Here is a 26,528-nt window from a genome sequence, read left to right on the forward strand (position 1 = left end):
CTCCTACAAAGAAGCTCATAGGAGTAGACTGCAGTAAGTTAAAAACCCTATTGGATTCTCATGACGTTTTTAGGAAATCTCTCTGTAGTGGGGTGGCTCCCCCACTCCAGCGGAAAAAGGGTTAAAGTCAGCCCTGAGAGAAGGTTGTGGCTGAGAACTGCTAAGCTGGGCCATGCCCCAATGAGGTCACAGCTGGCCTGTATGAAAAGGCTGTGAGCCAGAGGCCCAAGAGGAGTTTCTCTCCAGGCTGGGAGAGAGCAGGGCCTGGCTGCCTGCAGAAAGGGTACTGGGAGCGAAGCAGGGCTGGGGAGAGCCAGAGGAGCAAGGGAGATCCAGGCTGGCAACTCCCCAGGCTGCAGGGCCTGGTCCAAGGCCCATAGAGGTACTGGGAGGCAGAGGAAGGCAGCAGGTCTGAACCCCCTTGCCTAAGATGAGTGGCTTTTACACTGCAATCTGCCCCAGGGAGTGGAGGCTTGGTGATGACTGGCAGTAGCGCAGACTGAGGCAAAGTGGGGATTAGAGGGTTGGGGGTTTCCCAGAGAGGGGAGACCCATTGAAACTGGTGGGGGTATTGCCAGGGGGCAGCCCCAGGATAAAGGGGCACCGGGAGGGACACAGGGCCAGCTACAAGCGGGACACGAGCCCTACAGAGGGCACTCTGGAGGCTGGAAAAGAGCTAATTCCCAATGACCAGCAGGAGGCGCCACAGAGGTGAGTCCCACACCTTTACACTCCCCCTTTAATGGGATGAGTTTTGAAGGTCTCAGAGGGCATAAGGGCAAGGCCTCCTACAGATCCAAGGTATCCACCCGGAAGACAGCAAGAGAATCATAAGACAGGAGCCATCACAAATGGATAGCAGCCCCTCTGCATATATAAGATGGAACTCCTGGCCCACGGCAACATTGCTCACATAGCATGGACCCCAGCAACAGAAGAGTTGGTATTCCACACACATTCAGGAGTAACCAGGGGACCCAGCAGCAGAGACTGGCAGGTTTCCCAAAACTCTTTTGGGGAAAGCACCATGGAGCATCAGCAGAGGGATTCCTTGGAAGGGCAAAAGGGTAATTTCACAAAGGAAGCACCTTTGTGCATACTTGGAGAGTGGCAGGGCCGGCTCTAGCTTTTTTGCCGCCCCAAGCGGTGAAGAGAAGGGGGGGGGAGGGAAGTCGCGATCAGCAGCACTTCGGCGACTGCTCTCCCGCACCGCTTCATCCTTCGGCGGCAATTCGGCGGCCGGTCCTTCCCTCCGAGAGGGACCGAGGGACCCACTCCCAGATTGCCGCCAAAGACATGGACGTGCCGCCCCCTTCCATGGGCCGCCCCAAGCACCAGCTTGCTGCGCTGGTGCCTGGAGCCGGCCCTGGAGAGTGGGGATCTTATGAGAGTCTCTCTACTGGCATAAACCGAGTGGACAGTCCAGGCGTAGTCACCAATAAATATAACCGAGGAAACTAAATTATAAAATGTGGAGGGGAAGGGGGGCAGGGGTTAGACACTTCAGACGTGGAATATACTGATGTATGATCACTGTAATCAAGCATGCTGATTCAAAAGCTTAATATTTTAAGTAAATCCTTCGCCAATTATTTTGAATTGTAGAGAAGAGAGAAATGAGTCAAGGTAATCTACAGAAAATTAACTACTGTCAAACTCAGAGTTCACACAGCAAATATTTAGCAAGCAGAGACCTCCCAATTTCTATATTTTCCCCAGATTTAAATCTCTGTATTTAAGTATTTTAACAATATTGTGTTCCTTCTTGCTGCCTCTCAGTTTGAATGTTTCACACTGATGTAGTGCATATTCTGCAATATAACAAACAGAATTATTCCCAATGAAGATAGCTATTGCATTTAGAAGTACACCTCTACCTCGATATAACGCTGTCCTTGGGAGCCAAAACATCTTACCATGTTATAGGTGAAACCGCGTTATATTGAACTTGCTTTGATCCACCGGAGTGTGCAGCCCCGCCCCCCTGGAGCACTGCTTTATCATGTTATATCCGAATTCATGTTATATCGGGTCACGTTATATCGAGGTAGAGGTGTACTTTACTTCAATTTGTTTGCTTGCTAAGTTTGACAGTGTTACATATTTGCTATTAAATGCCTTCACAGCGATCAATCTTCCAAAAAGAGATCAAATGTTAAACACAGCTTGGAATTCTGACAGATGTGGAAGAAAGCTGACTACTTAAATACTTTGTTTATTCATAAAAATGTGGTGACAATAATACTTTAAAAGCTAGTTAAGATGGATTGCAAGAAGTGCTATTTATGGACCCACTACAAATTACTTCAACCTTCTTGCTATAAAATGCTTTATTGTAACCCTTAACCACCACAAAGTTATACATTAGTTCTTTAAAAGAGCCCATTTTCACTATGGAAAGCATACGACAATAAGGCAGAAAGCACTGTAGTTTTAAGAGGCATTCTATTACTTGAAAAATACCACAGCATCAGAATGCCTGGCTGCTGTGCTGCATAGACTCCAGGAGATGAAGTCCCTGTAGGAAAATTTTACAACTTAAGGGAAAAAAATGTGAATATAAGCATTTTCAAATGAGCTTTGAAACTGAAAAAAAGCTCTAAGAGCAAGCCAGGGGGAGATGCTTCTCAGACAGAAGGAGTCTAATATCACAGACAGGGTTTCAAAGTTTTCACATGACCCCTACAAGAACCCATGTCCTGTCCCATGAGGCCACAGTACTTAAAATGACGACACTGTACATTCAACAAGAGAACATTCTTTCCCGAACTTCCTAGAACAGACACAGTGGTGGGTTTGCCCTTAGGACAGCTGGGGCACCACACCATTCTTTTTTCTTTTTCTTTTCTTTTTTTTAAATTAGAGAAATAAGTTTCCTTTACTTCTCTTCCTTACATCATTCATAGCTGTTCAATTAAACATGCCCCTTCATGATATATTCATGCATGGGAATCTGTGCTAGTGCTTTAGTGCCTTCTGTACACTAAGCAGACTGAAGCAGCAGCAGGACTTCACTGAATTGTCTGTCAGCCACATTGAAGAGCACAAAGAGTCACTGATAAAACTCTCCTACTTATGTACACCTAATGTAAATTACAATGTTCCCCAAAAAATTACGCTCAGGGGTGTCTCTGGATGGAGAACTATGGTGTTATGAATTTTGTAAACCAAATTCAAGTTGTCAAAACTGAACTACTTTGTGTCCAAGAATTTTTAGACCCTTCACGTAAAATGTTTAGCTTCACAAAAGCATGAATGAAATCCATCAAAAATGCAGTAGAAACAATAGTCCCAAAGCTAAATTACACCAGATAGAAATTGTTATAATAATGTGTTGTAGAAAAGCCAAAAAAATAAATAAATAAATAAAAACACATGAAAGGTGAAAGGAAAAAAAATCTTGTTCAGTTACAGTTTCAAAATGCAGTTTCATAAGAAACCAAGCACATGACAAAAAGCCAGCCTTCTCTTAAAAAGAAAATCACAGAAAATTAATAATAAACTGTAAAAAATAAAAGTCACCCAGGGTGGTCTGCCTACCAAATGGATTCCCTGTACAGGGAAGTAATGTGGATCCTGGGGAAGCAAACACTACCAGTGGCAAACTTGCTGCATTTGGAGGTGAGGAAGCCAAGAGAGAATTGGCTTACAAGTACTACAGCACTACAAGGCTTACAAGATAATGGGTCACCCAGATCCAGGATATTTGAACGAAGAGACGGCAGGACACGAGAGCAACGCAGCTGGCAGGGACAAGTGTGACCATAGCTATGAGAGAAGTTCTATAAATGTTGTGCAATTTCAGGAGCAGGGAGGGCCTGTCACCAATGTGGCCCAGTATGGAGGAATAGGTGCTGCAGTATACGGTGCTGTTAGCAACTAGGCAAGTGACATCATCAACCATTTCCACCCATCTGTCGGCCCTTACATTTTTCAATATGCTGAACAGTTACCAAGATCCTTGTAGCAGGTTTTTAGTGGGAGGTTTCTAGCAGGATGGTCTCAAAGCACTGGCCGTAGGGAGGATACACATTGTCCCATCACTGTTAATACACTTAGGGATTTGGTGCAGATCCTAGAGCCCATACATCAATTTGGACAAGAGGCAGCCTCGTTCAGGGCAGCATTTCCGGTAGCATTTTCTGCGACTTTTAGGATCAGCGAACTAGTACCTGAGTCCTGCAGGAACTCTTGTAGGAACGCTCTGGCATTAAGGGATATACATTGGGAGAGGGAGTCTGGGATATTAACTTTGAAGAGGTCAACAATGGATCAAAGAGACCAATGTAAATCCAGTATCTCTTCAAAATCATGGGCAATTAAGAATAATAAATTGTAAAAAATAATAAGTTGCCTATATACTGTACTATATATAGTTAAATCTATTTAAAAGAAAGCATCAATATTTTGTGCAATCAGAAAATTATGATCTATTAGATACTTTAAACTTAAAACTATTTTACCCTATTTTTAACTACCACCTCAGTTTTAAGATGCAGCAAGGAAGCCCATCAGTAACCAAAATATAATTCTTACCATTGGAAATAATGGATGTCTAGTCCTCTATAGATTCAGATGGACATGTGGATCAACTGGTTACACTACTATAACCCAAGAGTTCAAAAACATATTTCTAACCCATCCTTCTGTGCTGCTGTGTTAATTATATAGTAGTGTTAGAAGGTTCTAAGTGTCATAAAAAATATTTAAAAAAAAATCACTCCCCCCCCCTTCATACATTACATGGTCCTTTATATATGCAAATTAACAACCTATCCTTCGGGAATTCAGAGAAAAATACTGCCTGGGCAGTAAAATTGATCGATATGAAACTTCCAACACTATTGATACCATAAGAGTGGATAATGGAAAGATAGTTAGTTTACTGGCTTTACTATGATGGGGCTTTTCCACCCTTTACAACTTTATGGTTTTACATTTAAGTACAGTACTCATATGCATGTAGGTTAGTGCTTTAAAAATACAAAAGAATTCGTATGCCCCTTCAAACAAATCTCAATATAAATTTTATAGGTATACTTTGCACTTAAGGTCAGACACTGCAAATTACAACTCCTATTTTGTGAATATTTTTTAAGCTAAAAGTAATTTTAATGGTCTGTGACCATTAATGTGCAAGATGTTTTGTTAAAAAAATAAAAAATATTTAATACACAGTAATCACCCCAACTACCAATTACAGAAATATTTGGGACAAATGAGATAAGCAAGACTCACAAAACTCTTTTATGTCAATTAAATAGTTACATCTTATTCAGTAGTTATTAGGGAACTTTTAAACACACACACACACTTAGCTATACTGTAAGAAAGAGCCATCCTCTGGATCATCCAGAATATTTTATGTCTGAATTGTTTTGTCTATTTAGATCACAAACTCTTCTGTCTTTCTCTTATACTCTTTGTACAGTGATGGAGGCAACTCCTGACAATATTATTGCATGAGATGGTTAAAGGCAGAATCACAATATTTGTCTAATTTTGTCATAATTTGTCTAACTATGACGAATATTCAGGCACAAACTTTTCTGCAAGATAAAACAAACATGTATAAAGTTTAACTTGCTCCACATCACAGCATCTTTCATAAGCATATTGGCTAAATGTTTGTTTTAACTCCTGTGTCATACCTCAGCACAACCTCTCAGATTTTTGGCTAAGCCAGCTGAGTACCTGTTATCTTTCCCATTCTGTATTGCAGAATAGCGATCTGAAGAGCGCTCACAAACATATGTGTTCCTTCTGGTCATTCCACCAACAGGAAATACGTTGCTCTAGAAGGAGAATAAAAATGAGCAAAGACAGATGCAGGTAATTAATATATACACATTTTAAATGAAGTTATCCAGAAAAACACAAATCAGCACATAAGAATATATTTGATTTAAAAATGTGGCATCTAAATTCCAGACCAGTGGTTTTCAACCTTTTTTCATTCGCAGATCCCTAAAAGATTTCGAATGGTGGTGTGGTTCCCTTTGAAAAATCTTAGGCATAGTCTGTGGACCCCCACAGGTCCACAGACGACAGGTTGAAAACCACTGCTCGATGATGATAACAATCTTTCACAGACATAGTGTATGGACCCCCAGGGTCCGTGGACCACAAGTTGAAAACCACTGTTCTAGATTGTGTGAGAGAAGACATTAAATGTATAGAACAACTTAATTAAACCTGTTGACACAAAGTACTTATTCGATCATCTATCCATTTCTAATGCTCCCATCACCATGCTGTGTAGGCTCCACTGGAATTCACTGACTAAAAGCAAGGAAAAGTGTAGTTAAGGGGAAAACTTGCTTTATTAACATCCAATTCCTGCACACAATAAAGAAGTCCTATAGGACTTGATCATCCAGTGCGACTGGGACACCCACACAGAAGTCACACTGAAGTCAACAGGACTCCATGCAAGTTTAAGGGCTCCCCTGTGTAGATTTAGTTGCCCTCAGCGCTTGAATCCTACAATTTGTTGTCCTTTGTTGATAAGGACAAAAATCTTTCAATCTGCACTGCAATATTCAATGTCAGTATTCAGCTGAAGTCAGGCATTAACAAGAACTAAGGAGGATTTTGTCCTTAGGTACCATAGTGACAGGTGCCAAATAAATGTGTAATATCAATAGTAAGAAAAAAATTCTCATTGATTTTTTTTGCTAGTTAAATGTGCTCCCCTACCTAAAATCTATTTTTAAAATGTTTCTGACAGCTAATTATCTCTTTAGAGCTAATTAGAGCATACACATTTCAAGTAAAATTCTCAATTTTTAGATGGGATTAATTGAATTTTGATTTTTCAAAATGTGTAGTTGACAGGTTGACATTAATTCATAATTACATGTTATCAAAATAATTAGTGTACTGTAAGATAGAATGAAGTTTGTAAACATGCAGTACATCTTATAAAGTGTTTTGGAAAATATACTACACTAATACAGATCATTATATTTCAGCATGGCCAATTAAAACACTCCACAATCTATGTAAATACAAGAAAGCATGTGGAATAGGCTGTGGTCATAAGACAGACAGTTACTTCAGCAAGAACAAGGCACACGAACACTTGGATCCATACTTTCATCCATTCTAAAATTACAAAAGTCTCTCGTACACAATGGGAAATTTGGGATAGCTGCTGTGAATTTTAAATACGTGTATAGTAGAATCATAGACTCGTAGGACTGGAAGGGACCTTGAGAGGTCTTCTAGCCCAGTCCCCTGCACTCAAGGCAGGACTAAGTATTATGACCATCCATGACAGGTGTTTGTCCAACCTCCTCTTAAAAATCTCCAAGTACTACTGTTATGGTTATGTGTCAACATGTTAAAGGCACAAAAACAGGCATATTTATGTGTACAGTGCCATGGCATGCATAGTTTTTACAGCCAAGAAGAGGGCAGGTTCTTCTTTCTTGAATGTTTCATAGGTTTTGCTTATTCTTTTAAAAATGCTTTCAGGCTTATATATTTTTTACTCTTTTAATGGTATATTTGAAGTGTGCTTTTTTTCCCCCAAATTTACAAACAAGGGGGCCTTTGGACCCAGATAATCCTGAAGTATGGATTGTTGTACAGGAGTTTGCATTTTCAAGTCAATGTTTTTTGATGCTCTTTTAAAAGTAAGCTGAGGCTGCTCTTGAAAGAAACTGAAGTTATGTTGTTTTGAATACAGTACATCTGTCTCCTTTATCCCCCCCATCACATCATAGAACAAAAACTGCAAAGAACTACTGAGTAATCTTTACCGTTTCCTCATCTAATATTATTTTATAATATAGATTACCAACTGCAACACTTGGTTTTAAACTAAACTGTTACATAATGGGAATCAATGTGTGTAAGGGATAATAAACATTTTCTAACAAATCTAGTCTTTCCCACCACCATGTTAGCTTTAAAATGATTTGGAAATGGGTGAATTTTTTTTTACCCCATCCCTCTTTGGCAAATTACAGTTAAAAATTAATTTTTTACCAACAAGTTATATAGAAAGAGGGAAATTATAAAGGAAATGGTTGTTCAACCTTAACTACAGCTGTAATATCAGATGCCACTACATTTTAATCTCGCTCATCATGAAACCTCTTTCACAAGTGCTCTAAAATAGTAACAGATTTACAATGAACAATCACTGTAGCACTTATTAGCAAGTAAATCAATTTCTCACCCTACCACTAAGATACTTCATTTAATTAGTTCACCGTAAGCAAAGAAATGTTTTTGACATATCAGCTTACAACACACATCAGCATAATCAGTTTTTGGGAGATGCAGTTTTGGGAAAGCATGGAAGATTAACAATCCAATGAAATCTAATCTCACAAGACAAAAAGTTCCAGTACATGTTCCACACAGCCACCACTTCAAGTTCCCCCAGGGAGAGATTTTTAAATGAAATGAAGGGTTAAAAACAGTTGTGTGATGTATTGCAGACACTGTCTGTGAGAGGAAGGAATCCTTATAATTTAGCGGATTTAAAAGCTGATTTTGTCTGAAGAGAGAATTTCTTTAGCAGCGGCATGGATTCCATGGAATCCAACATGGAGGTCACAGTGTACTAAATCCCAATGGAAAAAGCAAATTCTTACAGTCTATCACATGGATACTTTTCGCCTGACTGCACTGTACAAGCACTACTATCTTGATACTTAATCAGTTTTTGTCTTCTCTTGAAAAAGATAGCACAGGTTTGATTCGTATTACAAAATCTGAGATTTTTGTACTACAAGTAATTTTCTTATTATGAGTTCATGCTTTTAAATGAAGTATCATATTCCTGTAAAGGTAACAAGCAAAAAAATTTGACTGTATGCCCTGAAGACCCATGATACTGCACAAGCCTGCCAACATTTTTAGGTTAGAATATTAAAGCAGAAGAAAAAATGCTTCCTATAACTAGTCCAACAGCTGTCTGGAAACTTTTTTTTTTTTATTCTCCCCAAAAGGAGATGCTCCATTTCTGGAGACACCACAATATCAGGTCGATGCCTGAGGTGGACAGAGCAAGCTCCTATTCCATCCTCCTGTTTCAAAAATCAATTTAATATATAGTCTTCAAATAAAGGACATATCAGATATTAAACTGATAAGAACAGATATAATAGAAGATAATATATTTTATTTTTAAAAAGCATATACAGCATAGCTTCTTATTGGTACACAGGAATAAGCTACCAAAATACATAGTTAACAGACTATTCGCTAATTAATATAAGGCTAATGCCTATATAAGATGCCATGTATACAGTAGATATTGCCCCGGCTGATTTAAAAAAACACTCACACTTGGAATTGCAGCCGCTTTCTTTCTTTCTGGACCTACAAGTGGACTTGCTGCCATTTCTCCTTTGGATCCAACTGTAGTGCTGCTAAGTTTACGCGACACATCTTTGTCCCATTCCTCTTTCTGTTCACTTTCCACACTATTTGCCTGAGCCCTTTTTGTGTATGATACAGCAGGAGGAATTGATGGACCAACTGTCAAATAAAAACAAAATTATACTATCTAAAACCAATCATTGCTTCTCCCTCAGTCAATATACTCTGAAGTATGATTCTCTACACGTGGAAAAAAAACCTTTGGAATGTCTAGGACTGCAAGGTTGGTGTATATGCTACCTGTAAAATGTGATCGTTACAGACATTAAGTTACCTTTAAATAAATTTGTCTCCATTACAAATCTGAAGACATGTAGTGTACGTTCAGTACTTCCTGTTTCATATTAGTATTGATTTATAAGTTTCTACTTATATTTTAGTTCTAATTTTAACGGATTTTAACCATCAATTTGCTAAAAAAACAAAGCAAAGAAAATGGGATGGGCAAAATGATAAAAGGGAAACTGTTCCAAATTATTTAAAGAAAATTTTTTTTTAAACCTTCCCCTACTGTAGGGGTGGCCACTAACGCATCCCCTGAATACTGGACAACCCAATACTTTTGGGAATGGCATGGGCCCATTCCCGCCTGCGTGACCTCATCTCCATCAGCATGACCTTGCAATCACCATCTGTGTGAGGTCATGCTGCATGCAGGATCCCTGTACGCACCTGGTCAAAAGGGGTGGGGTCACACACAGGCAAGACCAGAGCAGCACGCTCTTCAAAATGGTGTCCTCCATGTGTGAGACTGGATAATGCCACATCTGGTTTTACATTAGTGTCAGACGGGACAAACTGGACAAAAGCAGGACTGCTTTGCTTAAAACTGGACATATAGCCTGCCTACCCTATCCTCACTCTCCTCAACCCATGGAGTAAAGCTTTTGTCCACAGAATAAATTAAAACTATTTTATTTACTTTATGCTTATTTTGGGAGAATCACAGCTCTCCCCTCACAGTTCTTTCTGGGCAGATTCTCAGCTGGTATAATATATACAACTCCATTTATTTCAATGGAGTTTGACAGCTTGCACTAGCTGAGGATCTGCCCCAATGTATTATTTACTTCTGTGGAAAAAAAAACCCACTACTGATCTGTACAGGAGGAACAGGACTGGTGAGATGTGGAAGTCAAAGTAGTAGGAGGAAAGGGTCAAGAGTTTTGCAATAAAAAAAAGTTTTAGCCTTTGACTGCCTGTTTTTTTTGTTTTTAAACTTTTCATATTTAAAATGTGAATATTTACTCCATTTTGTATACCTACTACCACCTGAAGATGCTTCCCAATAACTCTGTAAAATGATTATCCCTGGCTAACCTGACAATTTGGCCTTCAGTCTCAGAATACATAAAACACAATAGCCTGCAGTCTTGGAGTTTATTCAGATCAGGAGTTAATGATCTCTCCCACGAACTATGAATTTGCAATATAGTGTTTTTTAAAAAAAAACAAAAAACGTATAGTTTTGAATATAACCGAAAATTAGAACTGGTATTTAATTCCATACAGAATTTAGGTGATAGCTCCACCAAAGTAACAAACCCAAAAGGGTCAATTCTATTAAGCTGGCCCACATTTACCACAGAAGCGCTCGTACGGATAAGAAGCATCATGGTGTGGCGTGATGAGGCACACAAGAAATGCACAGAGAGGTGGAGTGCCAGGCTCACAAAACACTGCACACTCAGATTTAAATTGTGTATGTTACTTTACTTGTTTGAATGTCATCCCCACCATGATCACTGAACCGTCGTTGTTTCTGATTGGTCGATATACTCCGCTGGACTTTCAGGTGAGCAGGAGACTGCGTAGAGCTGTTGTTGAGGTCACTGCTGGGTCGAGACCTTTGACTCAGGTTACTACTGGACAGGGATTCACTTCCTTCAAACTACAAAAACGTAAGAAAGTATTTTAAATATTTTTGAAATGTAGACAAATTAACATTATCAGCACTACCATATCATTATATAGTGAAGGATTCCTATATAAAGCACTTAATTTGGTTGTTAAGGCTTTTTAATTAAATAGGCTAAAATAGAAAATTGCCTATTTTAAAATTTAATTTTCTTCAAGGACTTCATAACTTCAGTTATCATTGTTTAAGCTAATCCTGCCCGTTCAGAATTGTGAAAATCAATAACACCCCTACAAATGTGCTCAAATTACATCTGCCTAAAAATGAACTTGTTTTAAAATGTACAATTAGAGCTCAGAACGATGAGCATTATTTAAAAGAAAAACCATGAGAACCTCAATATTAAGATAATTTATTATCTAGTTTTAAGGCTTTTCCCCCCCGTGGATAACATTTTTAATATCTGAACAATTTCAAAATATTTTCAAACAAACTTGGAATAGTAAGTCCAGAAATTAGGTCAGGAAAGCAAGTAGTAATGATTTAAGGATGTTTCAGTGTCTTTAACACATTCTTTGGGCCTAGGTAATCCAGCCTTTGCCTTCACAGATTCTAACAAGCACTATAAAGAAAACTGTTAGTAATAGCAGTGTGATTGTCTAAATTTAAACGCTAACAAATTTCTTAGATGGAAAGATGTGTCCAGTGGTGAGCTCCAGCCGGTTCGCACGAACCGGTTGTTAAATTTAGAAGCCTTTTTAGAACCGGTTGTTCCAGGACAACCGATTCTAAAAAGCTTTTAAATTTAACAAAGGCTCGGACAGCTGTCTGCCCGGCCCCGGCCCCAGCTCACCTCCCCCTCTCCCCTGAACGCTCTGCCCTCCTTCTCCTCCCCTTCCCCTGCTTCCCACGAATCAAATGTTCGCGGGAAGCCTGAAAAAAGGAGCAGGCAGGTAAGCCGGGCGTGTGGGGGAGGGGGCGGGACGGCTCCTCCTGGCCCTGGCCGAGCCCCCCAGCCCGGTCCCAGCCAAGCACCCCCGGCTGGGGCTGGTCCCGCCTGCGCGGCTCGGACCCGGCCCAGCTCGGGCACCGCGGCTGCGGCTCCGGCCCCGGTGTCAGCCTGGCCCGGGGAGTCGGGCCCCGCGGCTGCGGCTCCGGTCCCGGCCGGAAGAGTCGGGCCCTGCGGCTGCGGCTCCGGCGCCGGTGTCAGCCGGGCCCGGGGAGTTGGGCCCCGCGGCTGCGGCTCCGGCGCCGGTCGCGGTGTCAGCCGGGCCCGGGGAGTCGGGCCCCGCGGCTGCGGCTCCGGCGCCAGTCGCGGTGTTGGCCCGGCCCGGGGAGTCGGGCCCCGCGGCTGCGGCGCTGACCCTGGCCCCGGCAGGGGTAAGAGGCCAGGGATGGGACTGGGGCGGGGGAGGAGGGGTTCGATTGGGCAGAGGTTCTGGGGGGGCAGACAGGGGATGGGGAAGGGGGGGTTGGGTAGGCGCCGCGTGGGAGTTCCTGGGGTCTGTTGGGATGGTGGTGGATGGAGTCGGGGCAGTCAGGGGACAGGGAGCGTGGCAAGTTTGGCAGGGGGTGGGGTCCTGGGGGGGAGTTAGGGTTGGGGGTCTTGGGAAGGAGTGGTCAGGGGACAAGGAGCAGGGCAGGGGGGGTTATGGGTTGTGGTTTCTGAGGGGGGGGCAGGACGTGGGTGGGGGGTGTACTCACTGGGCGGTTCCCTACCGGGTCTTCGGTGGTGGGTCCTTCAGCCGCCGGAGCCGTGCCGCCGAAGACCCAGTAGGGAACCGGTTCCTAAGATTTTGGCAGCTCATCACTGGATGTGTCAGATTCCTCCTCTGTACCAACGTACAGGAGTTCTGGGGTGGGCAGTGACTAGTGAGGGAATGCACTGGAGGATGAGTATATCAAAGCCAGGCTGTCAAAGAGGAGAAGAAGTGCTAGGGGGCAGTGTGGAAACAAAGTTCCTCCATGAGCAAGGTCCCAGCCTGTGGCTGGATCAGTGATCTCAATAGAAGATCTCAAGTTATCTTCAGATTTCTGCTAGTTCCACAAGAGTTAGAGAGAGTTTCCAGTCCCAGTACAGGGTTAACTCACAAAATTATGAAGTGGCTCATCATTCTTTAAGAATACAATAAAATAAATAATGCACCCTTGTTCAGTTAAACTAGTTAACAAAATAGTGTACCCAAACAGTATTTTGTAAGAATTACTGCTATCGTGAAATACTATATTTTGGGTTTGTTAGTTGTATTTCACAGTTACTATTTATTGCACTTAAGTTTAAATGTTATTTTTCCTGTTACTTCCCACCATTTCTGCATAATAAAAGCTAGCCGTTTATAAACAATACATTTACAGAGACAAATTCAAACCTCAGGCCATCTAGCCTTGCATGTGTCAATGAATGAGATACCGTATTAATTTAATCCTTAGAACAGAGTACTCATCTCAACTACTTGTCACTTAGAATTCTACACTGAGGGACAACAGCAGACTGTGTGGGAATATTAATTGTGATTTAAGTCCCTCCTAAAATTTCCAAGTCAAATCACACACCCAGTAACTAGAAATTCTTCCTGCTCCCTGGCGTAGCACTCCTCAGTGGCATCACAAACTGCTAAGAAACGGTCAGATCCCAATGTGTTCATCACATAGGATTAGCCAACCTCTCAAGGTCTGAATAGTCATCTGATGTCCATTAATTCTTGGTGTGGCTGAGGCAGTGCTGCAGAAGAGTTTTATTCAGCCTCTTTCATCCTACATTGCTCTTAGGAGGCCAAGAGAAGCCAAGGGTAGATGATGCTGATTTACAATTAAACAGGTTGCACAGGATTCATCACTTTGCCCAGTGAATATTTCAAAAAAACATTTTATTGGTAATGATTTTTTTTTTAAACTGATGTCTGTTATTTCCATAAAAAACACTTAGGACCAGACCCAAAGCCCATTGAAGTCTACAGAAAGACTCTTGGGAACTTAATGGGTTTTGGATCAGGACCTCAGTAAGTCTCTTCACTTTGAGTAGTGGATTTCTCACCTCTCTCCAATTCCATAATTTTAATGGACAGAACGGACAACAGTGAATAGAGCTAAATTTCCAAGTGCTGTGTAATTTTCCATATACACCACCACCACTGCCAATGGAACTCAATCCTAATAATTCATGCCACAGCTGTTACATTCTTGGACCTCTCCTGAATACCATCAAATCACGTACAATGGCTAACTAACTATCTTGTAATGTGGAAAAATGGAGACAATTACATTTTATTTGTTAGTTAAAACACACTTAATCCAGGTCTGCAAAGCAAGGTCAAAGCATAAATGAACTGTCACCCAACCCAAGCTAAACTAATTTCTGAAAGTCTTATACAAGGTGAATATAAAATAAAAAAACACAAATATAACATGTTCAGTACAACTAGATTTAGAACTCAAACTGGCAGATATAAGTTAGATAAAACTTACTTCAGGTGGTTTTCTGCCTAGAAGCAGGTAAGTAGCCATGACTTCATCATACTTTTGCTTTACTAAAGACTCATGGATCTCTTCTCTTGAAAAACCCATAGTGACCATTATGTCTAAAAATAAAAAAATAAAAAGCAGAGTTTATTCTTAGCAGGACAGGTGTCCTAGAGATTCTTGGCAATTTATATACACTGAAAATGGAAAACACAATATTTGAAGATAACTGATGATTCTACAGTCCAAATGAGTCTACATTGTATTTATTGTTCAGTGATGAAAAGACTACAGCTCCATTGTTTTCATTGTTACTACTTTCTTGAAAACTTTGTGTCTATGCTATTTAAATGAATAAACTAAACTATACCTAACCTGGCAAAGCACAAAGTAGCTCTAGAAAGGGCACCGTGACTAACTTAAAGTTTCTCATTGAAATAAACAGCAAATACATTTTACTTTTGTAATAAACCAATTCCCTTTGTGGCACTTTCTATCAAATTGTTTTATTTGCACTAAAACATTTATCATCTATTTCCATATAATATGAAAATCCTTACCTATTCTTTTGGTGTCATTAAAATCTGGTTCTGGCTCAGTATATGGCTTTAATTCTTCCTCTTCATGGCCAACATTCATCCACCGATCCTTCATAATTTGCTAGGAAATTAAACAAATCTCAGCTAAAGCATTACACTGTTTATTCAATTAGGGCTTTAAAGTAAATTGAAAGCCTCCCATTGATTTGAATGGAAATTGAATCAGCCTCTGTAAGCTCCGGTTTAGAAAACAAGATGTTTCTTAGTTCCAGCATCAACCAATATGTATTTATGTGAACAACACCACCACCACCACCACCACCACTGCTTGGCCAATTAACTAACCAGGAATAGGACCTTCATAAAAGGAGATCTTGTATCACAGCAGTGCTCAAAAGCTACCATTACCTGCATGGTGAAAAGACGGACATAAATTGCCCTTTTATGTAGTTACCATAATAACAAACCACAGTGATTGCTATTAGGACAGATGTTTAAGGAAATTTTTAGGGAATTATCTGCAACTTATAACTTAAGATGGTGCCCTGCTAGCTTAATAGGTTCTTTCTATCTCTATTTTTCTACAAGGCTTTTCAAAATAAAAAATGAAACTATTATGCTCTGTCATTATCTCATAAGAATATTCTATTACTGTACATCTTGACACACACAGGTTACACAGGCTGACTTGCATGTCATATTTGTCTAAGGCAAAAAAGGGTCAAGCAGCAGCATCTAAACAGGGCTCAGTGGCTGCCATAACCCTGCTCAGGAGCAAAGAAAGACTCCCTTAAGCGTGTGTAGCTGGAGCTGCACTAGTGTATCTTTGGTGACGTCCGATTGATGTTTCCAGTTTAGACTCTGGGCATTATATTGTTTTCTGATGAGCTGTTTATTCTGACCTCCTCCCACTCTCTTCTTAACTCCTTGTGCCCTCAATACTCTTCTATATCCTTCGCTTCCCCATCTCTTCTTCCATGTCCTGGTCTTCTGCACTCCTTTGTTCCAATTCATTCATCCCCTCCTTACTTTCTCCCTCACCCCTTAAAATATTTAACATGCATTTAAAAAAAAAACCGAAAAAAATCAGATTAAAAAAAAATCATAACAGTACATTTGCCAATCAGCATTATGGTTGAAGCTCCGTCCTGGTCTCTGCCTCCCCTATTTGTGTCTCTCAGACTCTCTGCTTGGACATTACCTAGTACAAGTACAACAGGACGCAGAGTTTGGTTGAGACTTCTATATGCTACTTCAAAAAAAATAATTTATTCCAAAACAGTTTTTATAACAACAATTTCTTTAAATAATTTACAAAAAGAACAGGAGTACTTGTGGCACCTTAGAGACTAACAAATTTATTTCCGCATAAGCTTTTGTGAGCTATAGCATCTGAAGAAGTGAGCTGTAGCTTACGAAAGCTTATGCTGAAATAAATTTGTTAGTCTCTAAGGTGCCACAAGTACTCCTGTTCTTTTTGCGGATATAACAGGCTGCTACTCTGAAACCTTTAAATAATTTAAGAGCCTGTGTAGAAATGCCACTATGCTCCCAAATGACTGTTGTCCTTTGCAAGATAGGGCAATAATCACTGGCTATGACCATTCATCTTTTCCTGTGGATTGTCTCTCTTCAAAACATATTCACAGTTCATCTCAAGAAAGAACTTTGCATTTAACTATTTCCATGCCATGCAACCATCTTTAATATTATAGACTATATCTATGCATTTTTGGAAGATTTCTTCCTGATACACCTTGCCATTCCTGAACAATTATTCAGAGGGAATCCCAAACCTCCACCAAATTTGCTCTTTAAACACATACCTACTTCCTGCTGAATAGCTAGGAACAATACTTATCCTTCAGCTACGATGACAGGTAGAAAAGCCTTTTTGGAGATTGACACAAATGCCGCTCACCAGGTTGCCAAAAGAGAGATGTGACCACCAATCTATCCTCCCACCCCAGACTCCAAAAATGTCACCGCCAGAAAACACTTCAGTTGAATCCCTCTAAGGCTTTGGCTACACTTACACTTCAAAGCGCTGCCGCGGCAGCGCTGCCGCGGCAGCGCTTTGAAGCGCTAAGTGTAGTCAAAGCACCAGCGCTGGGAGAAAACTCTCCCAGCGCTGTCCGTACTCCACATCCCTGTGGGGAATAACGGACAGCGCTGGGAGCGCTGCTCCCAGCGCTGGGGCTCTGACTACACTGGCGCTTTGTAGCGCCGTAATTTGCAGCGCTGCAGAGGGTGTGTTTTCACACCCTGCTGCAGCGCTGCAAATTTGTAAGTGTAGCCAAGCCCTAAGAGAGAAAGGCTCAATTTTCCTAGGATTTAACCTGGTGTCTTGCACTACTACATGGCTGCCAAACTAAAGACCTATATCTGTCCTACTGCGACTAATAGTACAAAGAATAAAATCTTAAAAACAGCTATTCAGATACATCAGTTCGCTTATTAGCCAACTAATGTTTTGCTGATAGTAAAATCACCAGATATACGATTAAAATTCTGCCTCAGAAATAATCTTCGTAATTATTTTTGCTAATGGACACAAACTGCTGCTGTCTTCTGGCCACAGACTCAGCTGACAATTGACTCTGATTATTTACAAGGAGTCTTATCACATGATCGTCGCCAGGACTATTACTACCCAACTGCAAGGTTCACAACAGACAGAAGATGTTGGAATCCTTCAGTTCATTTGTAGTATTCTCAGCAAATAGAGCAGGAATGCAAAACTATTTCTACAATGATATTTTTGGCAAGAGAAACCACCTTTCTAAGAAGCATCCCATTCCTCTCCTCCATCCCCACAAGATCTTTCAGCAACATGACTGGACCAATACCATTTTTGATGCAGTGCTATTAGTTTTGTCCCTCTCCTTGCTATTCAGATCTATGGTTCAAAGCTTCTCTAATCTAGTCCTCCATCTTTTAAAGATGAGTATGTTTTTAAGCTAAAATTCACTATTTTTTGTCAATTAAGTACATTAATTTAGAGGTATTATCTAGTTATTGTTCAATATCCAAAAAAGCCCAGTTACAGTAAAGCACTTTTAAAGCGTATGGAGATGATCTAGCCTCAGAAGGATCAGAATTACATTTTTAGGGAGTTCAGTCTGGCTTTTGGTCAGCTAATTGTACAGCAACAGCTTTGGTCAGGATATTTTAAAATCTGATTATCAACCCAAACTACATTTGAACTGGCTAGATGCTGTGCAATGCACCATGCCTGAAGTCTTAGGGAAGACGATCTAGTAATGTTCTGGCTTGGTTTGAGACTTGTTAGTCTCAAAAACATCCATTTTGTTATTCTTCGTAACTGTAAATCTGCCCTGTTGCAATTTCCCTACTTCTCATTTCTTTTGAACTTGAAATCTTGTCAGTTTAAAGAAGTCCCAAGTAGTTTCTGGTACTGTACCTGCCCCTAAATCAGGGGTTCTCAGGACAATTTTTTTGGTGGCCTCAGAGTGCAGCCACCAACTCTTGCTGGTGGCCGGTCTCACACTTTTTCCTAAAATACTTGATTAGCTTTAGGAAAACCAAATACATATGCACATGTACATGTCCAAATCATTGTTTGTTTATTTATTGCTAGCTAGTATGTCTGTTGTGAAAAATGATATTAACAAACATACAAGTATCACTTTTCACAGCAGACTTACTCAGCCCTGGCAAGCCTGGGGACAAATTAAGCCCTGGCTACAGGGTTGGGGGAGGCAGTGGGGGCCAGGGGAGATGGGGAGGCAGTGGGGAGCTAGAGCCTGAAGCCCTACAGCCAGAGCCCGAAGCCCCACAGCTGGAGCCCAGGGACGGAGCCTGAAGCCATGTGGCCAGAGCCTGCTGCCCCTCCACCCCAGGGCTGAAGCCCAAAGCCTGAGCCTCACCACCCCTGGGTAGGTGGGGAACTCACTAGCTGCCTGCTCCGCCAGTGTTGTGCCCCAGGTGTCTCCAGAGGGGGGCAGGGCACAACCCTTGCTGCTGGCCCCAGCATCCAGGAGCAACAGAGAGCGGGAGAGGACTCTACTTTGCCCTCCCCCCAGGAGGCTATGGCTGCAAGAAAAGCCCCTGATGGCCACATGAGAGAAACACTGCCCTATATATCCCATCAACATTTGTGATTGTAAAACAACATTTTCCTACTTTTAAAATGTTTCCCTGTTCATATGGAAAAGGCCTACACAAACAAGGTTTATAGTATTTACATAACACATACCAGCCCAAGGGCTAAGCCTACTACTTAAGGTGCTGTTTCTTCAGTTCCAATTTTGCTGCTGCTGTTCCTGGTAAACACCCTCTTGGGGAAAAAACAACAACCACACACTGGATCTCTTACCAGAGCAAGATGAGAGTGTCATGCTAGTGCATGGCTCAGAAATAACAAATGACCAGTAACAAAAGAGTGAAGCTGACTAAGCAAAATACTGTCAAAACACACAAACTAAAAAGAGAAAAATATTCTCGAATCTTTTCCAGTTCCAATAACCATATATATTAATTGTAACAGTAACAAGGGCAGCATTTTCTGATGGAAATGTGAATTTTAAGTTGATTTTGTCCCTATAGCTAACATGCTGAAGAGGACTAGAAGCAACACTCAGGCAGATATATAAAATATTTATTTCCAAACCATGTACCCTAAACTTTTCACCCCAAATAATACTTCATATCTCACTAATAAAATGCATTTTTGTGATGGTGCTCTCCTTCAAATTAGAGGATGGATTCTTGCCCAGTGTTTCATTTCAAGAGTGCCTCAGACTCTGTTTATTCACTCCCTTTTTGCAGATATTTGGCAGTAACCCATTTTCTACCCTAGAAAAGCAGGCTCCTGTATGGCTGCCATCAGCAACACTCTAGAGGGACAATGATGGGTTTCAAAAAGAATAGGAGTAGATGATTGTCATACTCAAACACTGAGGAGCCAAGTTATGCCTCCAGGGTTTCCAAGAATCTTTAGTCTCAAGGGCTAGACCTGAATCTCTTTACAAGAAGAAACTTATAAATGGAAGGCTGGAAGAAGCCATTCATTCTGAAGTCAGTCTTTCAGCTTCTTGCAGTGGACTAAGCTCTTATCAATGTATTCTCTAAGCAGGAATATAATGTAATTTATTACAATCAACCAATCAGAAAACGCCATTACCCAGCTTCCATCCAACTATTGAACACAACAGTTATTCTGAAATGAAAAATACTTGTGACAAATCACAAAGTAAGCCCAGCTTGAAAGAAAAAGCTGTTTACAAGCACAGCTCGCTATGAATATGCTTCCTAGCCAGGCATACAAGAAAGCTCAAACTATTACACTGGAAAGAAAGAACTGCTTAAATGGGATGAATGCTCTGGAACACCATCCCCTGCTAGGAAAGCAAACACATGAAGATAAAATAAAGGTCACTAGTGACTAATGCACCTCCGTTGTACTTTTTATTTCGGATACTGGATGGGCATTATCAAATCTTTCTTTGCCACAGATCTCCAAAAGCAATATAAAACGGCAATTAGATTTGTGGTCTAAATCTATACAAAATATTTGGTGTAATATACTACATCATCTCTGGAGCCAAATCAGCAATCATTTGCTGTTGCAGGAAACAGCATTTTACATTAAACTACTTGACTAAATTGTACATTTTGAAGCACCTTACAAAACTATTAAATAACTGCTTAAAACCAGATTTCCCCACTCCTGGTAAATCTGGCATACATTTTTACAGACAAAACAGTATGAGTCAATTCAGTGTGAATTCTCATCAAATAGATTTTTAGCTGAAGGACAGGACAGAACTAGTAGTATTATTTCTTGGTTACCAAAAAATAAAATTATTAATGCCCAGGAAATTAGGAGAGAAAACAAGATTAAGCAAAACTAGCTAACAACTATCAAGTTTACCATTGTAACAGCTTTCAATATTTGTGTTTATGATACCAGACAAATGAAAGCTCATTTCCCATTATAGTCAGAGCTATTCATCTTGCCTCCACCCTCCAGGCAGTAGGCTGGCAATTTTAAGTCATGGTAAGAACTCTTGGGGCATTGCTTCGCACTGCTTTTTGTTTTACCTCAACCAAAAAAAGTTCCCCAAAACAGCCATTTACAACAACCCTATTCTGCTTTCCACATTTTTTTGAACTAGCTCCATGTTTAACCATTTGCAAGAAGTCAAATGGAAGCAGTTTGCACTTTGTAATGCTCTTAAAGTGACAGTCCTTTGATCGGCCAAAAGTTAAGAAAGGGAAAAGACTCCATGGCCTTGTCTCATATTCAAACTGCACTGCCCTCTGCAATGCTTCCTGACAATCCTAGCAACTGCAGGCCTCTACAACAGAAATAAAGTGGGATCTTTCTTTCAAAAACAATGTCCTGTCTGGTTATTGGAGTAAGTAGTTCATTCTTGCTGTGAAGATAATTTCAGAAATTACTTACTTCTAAGCTCCCTCGTTTTATTGGATTCAGTACCAATAGTTTTTTCAGTAGATTTTCACAGTCTGTGGACATATAGAATGGAATACGGTACTTTCCCCGTAATACTCGCTCCCTCAGTTCCTAAATAGAAAAGAAAAAATATTCTTGACGCTGAAAAGTTAGCAAATTGAAATTGAGATGTCAAATTTCAACTGTACCTTTAAATTCTGACCATCGAATGGCAAGGAGCCACTGACTAGTGTGTAAAGAATAACTCCAAGACTCCATACATCCACCTCTGGGCCATCATATTTCTTTCCTTGAAAAAGTTCAGGAGCAGCATAGGGTGGGCTTCCACAAAAAGTGTCTAGTTTGTTACCAATTGTAAATTCATTACTAAAACCAAAATCTGCAATTTTAATGTTCATGTCTGCATCAAGTAGAAGGTTTTCTGCCTAAGAAAAAAATAGTGAAAGAAAAATGACCAAATGTATACATCACAATAAAGATCAACATATAAGTGTGCATCACTGTTGAGAAGAAAAGTTACATTTTCCAAAATACTCAGTTTGACATTAGAGAACAAAAGGAAACAAACCCTGTTAATTCACTACTTAGAATATTGATATTTAAAATATCTGGAGTCCAATTTTGGAGGTGCAAATAAAGTTAAATTCAAAGGACTTATTGTTCAGACAATAATTTACAGTGTATAAAGCTAGACTGCAGTTAAAACTAGTTGACTGTGGATTCAAAAGCAATCTAGTGCTTCTAAATTGAAAGCTTTGGCCTAGAAGACTTAGCCGGTTTGCTTCCAAAGGATATAAATTGAGTCCCAGGCACGTTGCCATGGGTATGGGCGTACCGGAATGGCTTCCCCAGACAGCAATTTAAAGGGCCTGGGGTGCCCAGTAGTGGCTGGAGCCCCAGGTCCTTTAAATTGCTGCCAGAGCCCCGCTGCTGGAGCCCCTGGGTAGCAGAGGTGGCCAGGACCCCTGAGGCTCTGGCGGCGATTTAAAGGGCCCGGCACTCCCCTGCAGTAGCCGCAGCTGGGAGCCCCATGCCCTTTAAATCACCGCAGGAGCCCCGCTGCTGCTACCCCAGGGCTCCGGGAGCAGGGCTCAGGCAGTGACTTAAAGGGCCCGGGGCGGTAGCGGCAGCCTGAGCCCCACTGCTGGAGCCCTGGGGTAGCAGCAGCGGGGCTCGGGTGGCAATTTAAAAGGCCCATGGCTCCGGCTGCTGCTACCACCCCGGGCCCTTTAAATCGCCGCCTGAGCCCTGCTGCCAGAGCCCTGGGATAGTGGTGGAAGCCGGGACCCCCGGTGCTCCATTGGCAATTTAAAGGGACCAGGGCTCCACTGCAGTAGTGGTGGCCAGAGCCCCAAGGCTCCCAGGCGTCTCTGCAGCTGGTAGCTCCAACAGTAACTTAAAGGGACCGGGGCTACCAGCCGCCGCTACCACACCCTAGGGCCCTCTAAATCTCGATTTAAAGGGCTCGGGGCTCTAAAGGCCCCGCCCCTTCTGGCTGAGGCCCCACCCCTCCAGTTGAGGCCCCACCCCCTGCTCAGGACTCCTGAGTAAGTCCTTTAAGTTACTTTCATCCGTGTGCGCCAGTTCTGGAAGTGTGATTTGCCTAATTACTGTATTGTTATTTCTCAATGAACCGGTTGTTTGATGTTTTTCGTGTTAATCCCACCCCTTTGACTCATTCTCCAGGACCTCAGTATCGCTTGCCCTGAACCCCATGGAGTTCTTTTAAAATCAAAGTGAACCAAGATGTGCCTTCCTCATCATTCCTTCCAACTACAGTCCAGCAAGGCTCTTGGCACATAAATCGGTGTCTATTTGCCTTTACATTATTCACACTGGGAGAATCCCCGACTCTCCCTTCTAATTTGTTTTGAAACCAGTTAAAAATAATACTGAGTTATTTTGGAGAGATGAACCTTTGCTAACCTGTAGGAAGTAATTAGGTGGATTGAAGAGAGATGATGAAAAGTGGGAGTAGGGGAAGGAAATACACAAGGAGAGAAAAAATTCTTGCTTATGTTAACTTTTTTAAAACTATCTTTAAACAATTTGATAGACCATTTTTGTAGCCTTAAACCTGGACTCGTCAAGCAATTTCATTATAACTTGAGGATGCTTCCTGTTAACTTTAACCAACATATCCTCGGTTATAAACAGGTCAGCCTTTGTTTGTTCACCTCAGGCTATGATCATTATATGTTAAAAAGTTACAACAAACTCCTCTCTCTCTTTATTGGATAATCCTTTACTGCTGATTCCTTTAGTTTGTTTTCTTTTTGCACAAGCAAGAGAAAGCCCTATACCAATGACCAACGCATTGCAGTCCTATACTGCAGCATACTGCCATCGTGACTATCCATGTTCACACATGTGGAGATGACGTGCAGCAGATTTATTACCTAGCTCAAAGCTTCTCTTTCTTCCCCCTTCAACAGCTCTTGGTAAATATAGGAATAACTAGAGAGGAGGGCATGTCTCAAGATGTTTTTTTCTCTGGCTTGTAAAGTTTCAATTCCCATGCCATGGAAGTACAGTACAGTTTGCAATAGGAGTCAAGTTTCAGAAAAAAACACATTCAAACTACAAATTAGTCATAAGTTTTGACATTTCTTGTGCAACATCGCTAACAGATCTGTAGACTGTTGATTCCAATTGACAAACAGTTCTTGAATGTGAAGTCCTTCACAGAGTATTCAAGACTGCTTGCAGGTTTTCTCCTAAAGCAATGGGAAAGCACATTTTGTAGGCCTAGAGGGTGGAGCGCCACTAAAGTTATGTTGCAAGTATAAATTCCCAAAGACCTTAGCATTGCATGAGAATATTTTCCAAAGATTAAGGCCTCAGTCTTTGTATTCAACTCAAATCCTTCAAAAGGCCAGTCTTCTCTGGTAACCTGTACCTCCTTAGGAACACCAGACACTTGTAGCTAGGATGACTGTCCATATCAGCTGAGGTTGCCATAGACCTAGCTCCCACATCCAGAGCATCAAGCTCTGCTTGGAGGGAAGTGCATATAACATGCTTTCCTTCAGTAATCAGCTATTTACATTCCTCTCTGCAGTCCTGCAGGATCTTGCCGGTGAATGCTGCAATGTTTTCATAATTCAGAAAGTCATTTTGCCAACAGCAATTGATAGTTGGGGATTCTCATCTGCAAGCTTGCCGATGAGTAGCTTTTACATCCAAAAATATTAATTTTCTGGGCTCCTGTCCCAGGGGATAATTTTCAAAGGGCCCTTGTGTCCATCTTTTGTAGACTGCAGATACCACAAGGGATCCTAGAGTAGTATGTGAGTAAAGCAGCTCAAATCCAGAAGACAGGACCTGGTACCAATGCTCTGCACTTTTTCATGTAGGAACTCTCAAGGCTGGTGTTTGTCAGAGCAGTTTAGCAGGATCCAAAAGGCCTTCAATTAAAGGCATTCCTTAGACAACTTGGCCTAGGGTGTACAGGATTCCCAGGAACTTATGAGACCTCTCCTGGACCACTTCTACCAGTACCTCCAGCATGTTTGTCTCCATTCAGAGCAGTTCTTGGAAGGATTTGTAGTCATCAAGTTTGAGGATGCTTATGGCAGAACCACCTCATCAGGAGATGGTACATTAAGATCCTCCGTCTGAAGCTCTACATCAGAGCCATGATACAGATGCTCACCAGTAATGAAGGTTCTTGAATAGTTTTGGGTGCTACTCTCTGTAACAGCAGAGATGAAGCTTTACACCTGCCCATGATGCAAATGCTGCTCACCTTGTAGACTGAAAACCCCATGTGTCCAGTACTACTAAAGGTGCTGATAAGCATAAGGACCGGGGGAGCCAGGGTGGAGGACACCAGGAATTAGGATCCCTATGTCTTTTGGAGATAAGCTAACAATAATAAACCCTGGATTTCCTTTCAAAGATGTAAGTCATTGATCATGACCCTAGGGAATGAGAAGCCTCTTTGCTACCATCAGAAGCTGAGGGCTGCTGCTCCTGAAGTAGTGGAGCTGAAGCAAGATTCCTAGTAGGCACACTCTCATCACCTGTTCTAGTCAGTACCAGTCTGTGAAGTACTTGGTACCAGAGGGGGCAAACCTTAGTATTAGCTAACAGTGGTGAGTTGGTGCAGATGAGACAGATCTCCCAGTACCATATAATTCCTTGGTACTGAGAACTCAGGTACCAAGAAGAGGTGAATCGATGACACTGGTACCAGGGTGGTTGATACCAAAGATGCCAATACTGTGTGCTTCAGTGCTGTACAAGTAGTTCTTGGTGAAGTTTTTCAGTCTGAGGAGACCAATACTGGGGTTCAGTGACCAGAGTCTAAATGGGTCACAAAGGGACCTTGCGGACAAATGCAGAAGATTTATGCTTCTTAGAGCTGGTTTCCAGTATAGGAGAACTAGATCTCCTCCCTTTAACATCCCTTTAAAGAATGCTCCTTTGCCCCTCTGTCATTAGAGGTGTTACCAGTTGAGAAGGAAGACTGTTCACACCAAAGGAGCAGGAGCAGGCTGATGAGGAGGTGACAGCAGCACTTTCAGATGACAATTGATCAGGATTTTCTGCCCCAGGGATCCTGGGGTCTTAGGAAGGATACATGCATTTTTCCATTAAGAACATTTTTAGATATGCATCACTAGCTTTCTGCATCCTCACTGAGAATGATTTACAAATTGATCACCTGTCAATAACATGTCCTTCCCGAAACACGAAACACATTTGGTGTGTCCAAAGTTAAGAAATATTACTGCCTCGTTGGAGGGGCAATTCTGAAACACTGGCAATTTCTGCTTCACCATAGCAGGCTGATGCTGTGCTGGGTAGATCCTGAGAGAAACAAGTTCCC

The 26,528-nt window shown here is 41.5% G+C and overlaps 1 protein-coding gene and 1 pseudogene across 4 annotated transcripts in view; both read right to left on the bottom strand.

Moving 5' to 3' along the window:
- The window catches only part of MARK1 (microtubule affinity regulating kinase 1), a 102,425-nt gene that overhangs the window by 12,608 nt on the left and 63,289 nt on the right, over positions 1-26,528 (bottom strand). For 3 of the 4 annotated variants that reach the window (XM_045010384.1, XM_045010383.1, XM_045010382.1), the window contains exons 8-14: positions 21,883-22,119; positions 21,686-21,805; positions 15,277-15,376; positions 14,723-14,835; positions 11,137-11,290; positions 9,305-9,498; positions 5,695-5,795 (exon numbers count right to left, since the gene is read on the bottom strand). In XM_045010384.1, the coding sequence (XP_044866319.1) occupies positions 5,695-5,795; positions 9,305-9,498; positions 11,137-11,290; positions 14,723-14,835; positions 15,277-15,376; positions 21,686-21,805; positions 21,883-22,119 (1,019 nt within the window). Of the gene's footprint in view, positions 1-5,694; positions 5,796-9,304; positions 9,499-11,115; positions 11,291-14,722; positions 14,836-15,276; positions 15,377-21,685; positions 21,806-21,882; positions 22,120-26,528 lie in introns of all 4 variants that reach the window. The other variant, XM_045010381.1, reaches the window with a different exon arrangement.
- Positions 8,965-9,137, bottom strand: LOC123367707 (annotated as a pseudogene).

The sequence above is a fragment of the Mauremys mutica genome, chromosome 3, assembly GCF_020497125.1.
Source record: "Mauremys mutica isolate MM-2020 ecotype Southern chromosome 3, ASM2049712v1, whole genome shotgun sequence".
Classification (NCBI taxonomy): domain Eukaryota; kingdom Metazoa; phylum Chordata; order Testudines; family Geoemydidae; genus Mauremys; species Mauremys mutica.